The 10,074-nt window shown below is 42.7% G+C and overlaps 1 protein-coding gene across 1 annotated transcript; it reads left to right on the top strand.

The window, feature by feature from the left end:
* The first annotated feature begins 3,626 nt into the window (after positions 1–3,626).
* On the top strand, positions 3,627–7,240 carry nppc (natriuretic peptide C). Its single transcript, XM_083647707.1, has 3 exons — positions 3,627–3,838; positions 5,073–5,369; positions 7,043–7,240. The coding sequence occupies exons 1-2, from the start codon at positions 3,746–3,748 to the stop codon at positions 5,343–5,345; spliced, it is 366 nt and encodes a 121-aa protein (XP_083503833.1). The 5' UTR covers positions 3,627–3,745; the 3' UTR covers positions 5,346–5,369; positions 7,043–7,240.
* The last annotated feature ends 2,834 nt before the right edge of the window (positions 7,241–10,074 follow it).

Genomic DNA, 10,074 nt, shown 5'->3' with positions numbered 1-10,074 from the left:
TTGAAATCGACCAATTTAAGACGGAAATACAGCAAGGCAGCCAACCAAGCTGCAGCGGCGGGGCAGGGATGACAGGGCAAAGGCGAGTACATCGCCCTTATCGCTTGGCGGTGGACATGTACCGTCACCTGCTTTGCAGACGCAACTCGCCCACTGCCTCACGCTCACCCTCACCCGCTCTTAACTGCACATGCGCAGTTGAGCAATTGTAGGCCGCACAAACCCTTAGTGAGATATGGGATGAGTATGCGACTTGAATTTTCTTTATAAATAAATTATGTTTCACGCTTTTCCACAGTATTCTTTGTGTTGATGTTGTATATTTGCACAAAATATTGGCTATAGGCAGGTTAAATGCAAAATATCTGCTTTTCTTAAACCCATATCAGTTGAACCCTTGTGTGTAAACAATAAAGAGTGTATTTTGTAATAGAGAATAACTTTATAATCAAAAGTGTGAGGGTCGACTGTCACGACGCTGCAGGCCCGGTTCTACGGGGGTGCAAAAGCATGCATTGCACCCTTATTTTTATTTTTTTTAATAAATGCTACAGCTGCACACTTACTGTTTAAACTTGAATTATAGTTGTTGTTTTTCTTTGTTCTTTGATGTGATTTTATGGCTTTTTGGCACCTATATGTAACCTTTTAAGGTTGAGATAATTGTATTATCATTATATGGTCCAAATATTTCAGTAAAGCACTTGAAACACTTGAAATATTCTTGCTTGGGTGGTATCATTCTACTTGAAATGATGGTCAAATGCATTATTTTTAGTAAAATAACATGTCCAGCATGTCTGCTGTTATGTCCAGCAGATGCCCGGCCTTTGGCCGGGCATCTGCACCCCTTCCTATCTAGGATGCACCCCTAGTCATCTTGTTCTGGAACCGGCCCTGCGACGCTGCCATCAACCAAACATCACCAAAGAGACATTTGATCAATAATTTACATTGATCTCCCCTTGCTGATGTCAAATGCAAATAGCACAGAAATCACACCGAAAATTGGGCATTCCTCCTTCCTCATCATTTCTCACACACTGAATGAGAAAGGACTTGTCACAAAATGCACACACTACATTATCGATCCAGGAAGCATGAGGCTGTGAGGGGCACGGGCTTTTCGGCACAGCAAATACTGCCACTGTGTGTTCCAAAACAGACAGTGCTGCCTCACAATCCAGCTCATATATCTAGAGTCGCTCAGCACGCTGCAAAAAGTAGACCTTTATCAAGTCAATTCATCTAACCTTCAGTCTTCAGACTTTTTATTTTATTGTATTTGTTTATTTTAACTAGTGAACGAATAATCATGGGGTGAGATCATATCACTTGTTTCAGGAATTTTCTTGAATCTTCCATAATCTGCCACATTCTGCCTCATTTTAAGATATTGAAACTTCTAGAAAATCCCAGAAACAAGGGAAATGGGAAAGATTGTTATCACATTCAGTTGAAACATTTGAAGAGAAATAAAGAAAGATTTAACACATGAGATACAGTAGGAGACTAAATTGACATTTTTTGCAGTAGCCTACCGACTGAACTAAACACATTTCAGCAAAGCGATCTATGCAGTGCCAGAAAATGGTTTTGAAGGCTTGAACCCAGACCCCTTTTTGGTGCAGAGAAACCTTTTAGAAAGGTAATTTACAGCTGCTTCTACTGTTTGCTGTAACGTCTCTTTCTAAAAGGGTTCTTTAGCACTGATTGTCAACCTTTTTCATATCAAGGACCCCTAATCTAGTCCATATTAGAGCCACGGACCCCCATTTGATGAGTTTTTGTCTATCCCAAATCTGAGAATATTTTTGTTGTTAGATGTGATTTTGTCCTGAAAAGGATGATAGGAAATATAACAGTGAAACTATTATCAAAATAGTCATTCTACATCTTGTGTCTAAATCTCTAAATTACTGTATAGGCTAAGTAAGTAATGGTGGAAGTTTAACAGTTCATCAGTTTGCTGGGGAGCCCATGCAACCCCCTCAAGGACCCCATGTTGAGAGCCACTGCTTTAGATAAACCAGTAAATGTGTTCTTTACATCTTGAATGCTTCTATATAGGAGCTTTTTATAACGTATTCCTTCCTTCCTTTCTTTGCTTTTTTCTTTCCCGATCGATCGATCGATCGATCGATCGATCGATCTATCTATCTATCTATCTATCTATCTATCTATCTATCGATCGATCGATCGATCTATCTATCTATCTATCTATCTATCTATCTATCTATCTATCTATCTATCTATCTATCTATCTATCTATCTATCTATCTATCTATCTATCTATCTATCTATCTATCTATCTATCTATCTATCTATCTGTTGTCAGGGCTGACTGACAAATAGCCTACTACCATTCCAGTATCAGCGAATGGACGCACGACCATAGCACACGACACACACACACACACACACACACACACACACACACACACACACACACACACACACACACACACACACACACACACACACACACACACACACACACACACACACACACACACGCACGCACGCACACACACACACACACACACGTGCACGCACGCACGCGTGCACACACACGCACACGCATGCACACACACATGGGAATTTGTTGTGCAGACGCGCTAAAGCAGTGATGCTGAGGCCACGCACATCATTTTAAATTATTGTTCTTCTCCAAAACGCTCTCTGCGCACATGCGCTTGCATGGTTGTTGATATATAGGGAATGAATAGATCGAGCCCTTACGGGGATGCCAGCTGCAGAATCCAATAGTAGGACACACGAATTCGAGCTAAAGATGCCCGATGTAGGCTAATTGCGACGCAAAATCCAATCCTGTCACTTTGCATCTGCACCGCAAAAACTTGCCCATGCATCTTAACCAGTCACTATCCATGTTCATTCTTAAAATCTCAAATTATTTTGGGCAATTTCACTTATATCCACTGCAGTTTGTTTCAGAAATGTTCCAGAAACAGTGTCAGAAAGTGTTCCAGAAAAAGTGTCAATAAGTTGAAAGACGATCAAGAAGACATTGAGAATTCCTGAAACAAGTGAAACTGCATTGGAAAAGTTGTAGGCTATAGATTAATTGGCTATCCCCATTGACACCATTTTAAATTGTTTTGGGGAAGATAATAAATTCGAAATAAATTTAAGAATCATACATAGGCCTACATACTCGCATAGCCTACTAAAATAAATCACTTAAGATAGATATGTTTTGCAGCGCGCCGCGGGCGTTAGATGTCTCGATGTCATTATGTCTCCGCCAATGTTCCTGTGCTCTGAAAACACAAGGCGTTTGATTCCGCGTACAGTTTCAGCGACTGCATCTCGGCCAGAGATCCGTGGTAAAACAAAAAAAAAGTGTTTGGATAGACCATCTCATTTCCTCCAAACCCACCACTACGACCGGAGCTTGTATCATCTAATTAATCACTGGCGTGACGTGCTCAGACGCAGGTAGAGAGAAAACAGGGAGTTGGCGAGGTGTCTGCATGGGTAGAAGGAGGACCATTACGCAGGTTATCATGACATCACCACGGCTGGCTATAAAGCGGTGAGGACTAATACACTGAGTTAGAGAAGCACTTGAGGAGCTTTGGAGTAAAGAGGACGGACTGAGCTCAATAAGCCTGTGGGTTTACCAGCTGATAGGCTGCTGCTGCTCCAACGTTCCTTTCTGAACTTCACCGCAGAGGAATCCCTTCCACAGGAGAGAGAAAAAAAGGAAAAACTTGCCAAAATGAACTTGTTGCACTTGGTAGCTTGTGGACTTATAATCACCCTGCTTTCAGCAAGGACGGGGGCGAAACCTTTAAGTCAGACGCAACAAAAGGTAAGAATGATATAATATCCTTGTTATTATTAGAAACTCAGTCAGCTTATTTGCTTCCCAGTTTTACGCAGCTGTTGGCAGATGGCTGTTTCAGGAGGGATCTGCTTCGGTCCAGGCGCTCCAGGCGCTCAAGGAAGAGTGCTGTTTTACGCATCAGAGTTCGTGACTTCAGTCATGTTTAGCAATTGGACACTGGCAATTTCAATTGGCTCCACATTCTAGAATAGTCTAGTAAGACTTTTTTTTCTCATTTACAGTGGAAAGAGACAGAGTCTGTTTTTCATGACGTGATTTCCAAATATATTTAAAAAATATGGAATTCATATAGCCTACTATGTATTCTGCTCCTCCGCATCATTCATCTCCCTTGTTGCATCTAAGCGCACGAGTCATCTGACAAGCGTGCCACCTCCAAACTTTATGCGAAACCACTCGCCTCAACATAAACTGTTTTATCATAGAAACAATTTGCATGATGAAGATATTCAGGCCCAACGTAGAATTCTTTCCAATTAATCAAAATTAAACCAAACATTCCATTACATTCCGTGCGTAAAATACTCATTACGCATGGAATTTAACAAAGTGGGATAATGAAATTATGAAAACCAAGATTTCAGAAGCAAGATTTCACTTTTAAACCTCAGCCTGTGGGTTTTACCTGACTGAATATGCTCACTGCACGTTGATGGCACGGGCTTCAGACCGGAGCGGCGGGCTAAAGGCACCTGTCTCTCTGCACGCAGGACTTCCACTGCAGGCGACAGCAGCGGCGTCTTAAATTGCCTAATCGCAATGTAAATACAGAAAACTCGTGGGAAACAACTGCAAAAAGTAACCTATTTCCCTGACGCTTGCGCTGAATAAATCCAGCATCCTGGGAGTAGGAAGCCATCCATCCCAACCTGCTATTTTATTTCCGAGGATGTGAGGCAAGTGCAGACGCAGCATTTGGGCTATTATAGGCTACATTTCAATTAAGGTTATAAACGTAAAAGTCGGCAAAGTTGACTTAAATGTGTCGTTCTCTCAGCTGTCCAATGGAAGGGGTGTAGGCCTACTGTTGATGCTTAAATAAGTTTTGTTTTAAATCAAGTGCAAACTGCTGTTGTGCTCAAACAGCGTTCACGTCTCTTGCTGCATAAAAGCTAGAGGCAATTTTATCTATCTCGTTGAAGAACATATTTATCTAACAGAGGCTTGTTTAATTCACGTCATTTCATCTTTGCTCCAGTCTCTTAGAAGTTTGCTGGGCGAGGAGCTGGCGGAGTTTCTGGAGTCGGAGGAGAGGGAGCGGAGGCTGGACACCGTGCGCTCTCGGATACGCTTATTGCGAGATTTACGCATGGACACCCGGGCCAGGGGGATGTGGGCGCGTCTCCTGAACGACCCGCCCACCCCAAGGAGACACAAATCGGGCAGCAAGAAAGGAGGCTCCACGGCGCGGAGCGGCTGCTTTGGACACAAGATGGACAGGATAGGGACCATCAGCGGCATGGGCTGCTAGACCTGGAGCAGCGGAGCTGTGCTGGTGAGCGGCCTCATATTATATCACTCAATTCTATATGAGCTGAATGTAGACCACTGTAAACATGAGAGGTGGACAGCACAAGAAAGAAAGAAAGAAAGAAAGAAAGAAAGAAAGAAAGAAAGAAAGAAAGAAAGAAAGAAAGAAAGAAAGTTGTTGAAGTTGTCTGGTTTGTTGATGGTGATGCCAGAAGCATCTCAAGTAGGCTACAGAGGGGAGGAAGGAAGGAAGGAACAAAGAATGCGAAGATGTTAAAGTCGGATTATGGTTTTGTTAATGGTCCTCTGAGGATACTGCCTGCTTTGCTTTACATCATCAGTTAGGCCAGACCAGAATCAAAATCAGGTCTTACTGGCAGCGATACGCCAAGGTGAGAGCGGTGCATGGTCTGGTTCTGTCAGGTGATGAAGTCTCAGTCTGGGTCAAAGAAAGCACATTAAAGGAACAGTTCAACCAAAAATGAAAATGGTGTCATCATCATCTACTCCCCCTCATACCATGTGAAACACAGGGTAAGTCATACTGTAACACAGTTAGGTTTCCAGCACAACTCGAGAGAAAACCAGTCTCCACTCACTTCAGTACAGTACAACAGAAGTCAATGGTGACTGGTTTTCTCTCGAGTTGTGATTGGACTAACTTCACCTGTGTTTCAACTGGCATGAGGGTGAGGAGATGACGACAGAATTGTAATTGTTGGGGGTGAACTGTCTCTTTAAGCATCTGACTATCTGACATTGACCTCTGCTGTTTAACTTAAATCCTTGAAACGATATTGAGTTGTGGTTTAGGACAGAACAAGATGTCCCAGACTTGTGATGTCATCACACCCCGACCCATGCCCTCGCAGTCTGCGATCTGAGGACACGAGGCGCGTTGTGAGAGCGGGAAAACCCACTTAAACTGATGTATGGGAGGCATTCCAGCTAGCAGGTCATTAGGAAATCCCTGCTTTTGTCTGAACGCATTGTGCTGAACTATACCATCTGCTAGAACCAGGCCATCTAAAGACAAGGAGATCATAAGTCAAGTTTGAGAAAGAGAGTGAGAGTGAGAGAGATGGACACACACACACACACACACACACACACACACACACACACACACACACGTGTATGTACTGTACTGTAATTGTGACATCCAAGGGTTTGAATCCGGCCTAGGACTTTTGTCATGTCTTTCCTGTCTCTCCCTCCACGTTAAAGTCTCTCATACAGGCAAAAAAAAAAACCCAAAACACATGTTCACACACAGCTCCCCACGCGTGGCAGAGTCATTATTCCGGGAAACTTTTAAAACAAAAAACCTTAATGAAGCAGTGAGGAAACCAGGTGACACATATATGTGTCACCATGGCTTTTTTGTGGCTTTTTGTGACTTTTTTTGTGGTTATGTGGCTCCCAGTCAAATCCTCACAGGGGACTGTGACTCAGCCAAGAAGTGTTTGTGTGTGACTTAAGTTAGTGTGTGTGTGTGTGTGTGTGTGTGTGTGTGTGTTTCATCAGTTCACACCTCAGCTTCCTCCTGTGGGCCAATGCATCACGTGGATTTGGGAGCTTGTTTTGGACTTTCAGAGGCCAAACAGTCGCTGAGGCATTGATTAAATGCACTTAATGTGAATCAAGTGGTTTGTGACAGCTTGGTCTAACCTTGCTTCTCCTCTCTCCCCTCTCCAGAGCTGTGGACGATGGGTTTGGACAACATGGATTCAGTTTGTTCTTGCCCGAGGGGAAAAGAAAAAGACTTGCCAAGTGACGGATTTTCGGTACGAAAAGTCACCATGACCAGCATAAATGAGAACTGAGATGACAATGCTCCGAAACCCTTAGATATATAAATATATATAACATACAAACGGTCAACACATACAAACACAGACCCATACTACAAGATGGCGGACAATGGTGTAAAAACTACAAACCGCAAAGCTGTATATTGTTGCTGCTGCTGCTGCTGCTGCTGTACATTCATGTACTTCATCCTCTCCTGCATAAATGTATTTATGTTTAAAAAAAACTATTTATATGTTTATAAAAAAGAGATATTTATAAATATGAGTTTTATTTATGTAACATTTTGAAAATGGATGCAAACTGCAGGTCAATTCCGTTTGTAACTTTTTTTCTTTTGTCTCAAATAGTTGTAAATGTTTTCAAAATGATAAAAGAACATTCCATGTGCACTTACAAGTCTCCCCTCAGGTGTTTGTTGTATGGACCATGTTTTAAGTTCTGTGATAACTGAATATGTGATGAGAGCTGAGACACTTGCCTGGGGAATATGCACTGTGTTTGCAGTAGTGGAAATTAATAGCGGTGGTATTAATAGGCTATTGGGGGGGAAAGACGTTTTGTAAACGTAAAAGTGTTTTAGTGACAGGTGCAGAGGACAAAACCCAAAAAGGTAGATACTGAAAAAGAAATGTAATCCTGCACACTGTCTACACTTGCATATAATAGCCTACTTTATTGTGATGTTTCGGTGACCGAAATGCTGCAATAATGCATTATTTAAATTGAAACAAGCTAGGTTAAATTGAAACCAGTAGGTGAAGATCAACTGTCTTAACTTAGCTTCCGAAGTAAAATGAGGGTAAAGTTAGTGTAAGTTGAACAAAATGCACAATGTGGACTGATGTATTAGCAACGAAAGCAAGGGAAATCTCACTTTCTCCCATTACATTTTACAGTCAAGTTTTAGGCATTTAGCAGATAAAGTGCAGCAGTAAAATTAAATTACCAGATTGCTAATTGCTAATGTTACTAAAGAACCAATATTAAGGACTGGAAGCCAATTAGCCTATTTCACATCCCACCCAAATCAGCCATTTTGTGTCTAAAAGGCAGGAAGTAAAACAGGTGCAAGCAAGACATTGATTAGAGCCCTGGGACTGGACCCATTTATAGGTGTTCCAGTCCCAGGGCTCTAATCAATGTCTTGTTTGCACCTGTTTTACTGCCTGCCTTTTAGACACAAAATGGCTAATTTGGATGGGATGTGAAGGCCGATGGTCAAAGCTACAGAGATTTACCAAATATCCCATTGATCCTACAGTGATCATGTAAGCTTATGGTGGTAGAGAAGAGCTTAGTTAATTTAATAATTCCAATGCAATTAGTGGAGGAAGATATGAGCCAAGAGGATGTTGAATGTTTGTATGTGCATGAGAGGAGGTGAAGACATGGGGAAAGAGGATGTTGAATGTTTGTATGTGCATGAGAGGAGGTGAAGACATGGGGAAAGAGGATGTTAGATGGTTTGTATGTGAGAGGAGGTGAAGACATGGGGAAAGAGGATGTTAGATGGTTTGTATGGGAGGAGGTGAAGACATGGGGAAAGAGGATGTTGGATGGTTTGTATAGGAGAGGAGGTGAAGACATGGGGAAAGAGGATGTTAGATGGTTTGTATGGGAGGAGGTGAAGACATGGGGAAAGAGGATGTTGGATGGTTTGTATAGGAGAGCAGGTGAAGACATGGAGAAAGAGGATGTTAGATGGTTTGTATGAGAGGAGGTGAAGACATGGGGGAAGAGGATGTTAGATGGTTTGTATAGGAGAGGAGGTAAATACATGGGGAAAGAGGATGTTAGATGGTTTGTATGAGAGGAGGTGAAGACATGGGGAAAGAGGGTGTTGGATGGTTTGTATGAGAGGAGGTGAAGACATGGGGGAAGAGGATCTTAGATGGTTTGTATGGGAGAGGAGGTGAAGACATGGAGAAAGAGGATGTTAGATGGTTTGTATAGGAGAGGAGGTGAAGACATGGGGAAAGAGGGTGTTGGATGGTTTGTATGAGAGGAGGTGAAGACATGGGGAAAGAGGATGTTAGATGGTTTGTATAGGAGAGGAGGTGAAGACATGGGGAAAGAGGATGTTGGATGGTTTATATGTGGGAGAGGAGGTGAAGATAATGGATGTTAGATGGTTTGTATGTGGGAGAGGAGGTGAAGACATGGGGGAAGAGGATGTTGGATGGTTTGTATGTGGGAGAGGAGGTGAAGACATGGGGGAAGAGGATGTTGGATGGTTTGTATGTGGGAGAGGAGGTGAAGACATGGGGAAAGAGGATGTTGGATGTTTGTATGGGAGAGGAGGTGAAGATAATGGATGTTAGATGGTTTGTATAGGAGAGGAGGTGAAGACATGGGGAAAGAGGATGTTAGATGGTTTGTATAGGAGAGGAGGTGAAGACATGGGGGAAGAGGATGTTGGATGGTTTGTATAGGAGAGCAGGTGAAGACATGGGGAAAGAGGATGTTGGATGGTTTGTATAGGAGAGCAGGTGAAGACATGGGGAAAGAGGATGTTGGATGGTTTGTATAGGAGAGGAGGTGAAGACATGGGGAAAGAGGATGTTAGATGGTTTGTATGGGAGAGGAGGTGAAGACATGGGGGAAGAGGATGTTAGATGGTTTGTATGGGAGAGGAGGTGAAGACATGGGGAAAGAGGATGTTAGATGGTTTGTATGGGAGAGGAGGTGAAGACATGGGGAAAGAGGATGTTGGATGGTTTGTATAGGAGAGGAGGTGAAGACATGGGGAAAGAGGATGTTAGATGGTTTGTATGGGAGAGGAGGTGAAGACATGGGGGAAGAGGATGTTAGATGGTTTGTATGGGAGAGGAGGTGAAGACATGGGGAAAGAGGATGTTGGATGGTTTGTATAGGAGAGGAGGTGAAGACATGGGGAAAGAGGATGTTAGATGGTT

The sequence above is a fragment of the Poromitra crassiceps genome, assembly GCF_964638095.1.
Source record: "Poromitra crassiceps genome assembly, chromosome: 12".
NCBI lineage: Eukaryota > Metazoa > Chordata > Actinopteri > Beryciformes > Melamphaidae > Poromitra > Poromitra crassiceps.
This window is presented reverse-complemented; position numbering and strand designations above follow the sequence as displayed.

Excerpts from the sequence above, each read along its gene's own strand:
- nppc (XM_083647707.1), top strand. The coding sequence starts at position 3,746 with ATGAACTTGTTGCACTTGGTAGCTTGTGGACTTATAATCACCCTGCTT. Across the intron at positions 3,839-5,072 it reads TAAGTCAGACGCAACAAAAG|TCTCTTAGAAGTTTGCTGGG; the intron begins GTAAGAATGATA and ends TCTTTGCTCCAG.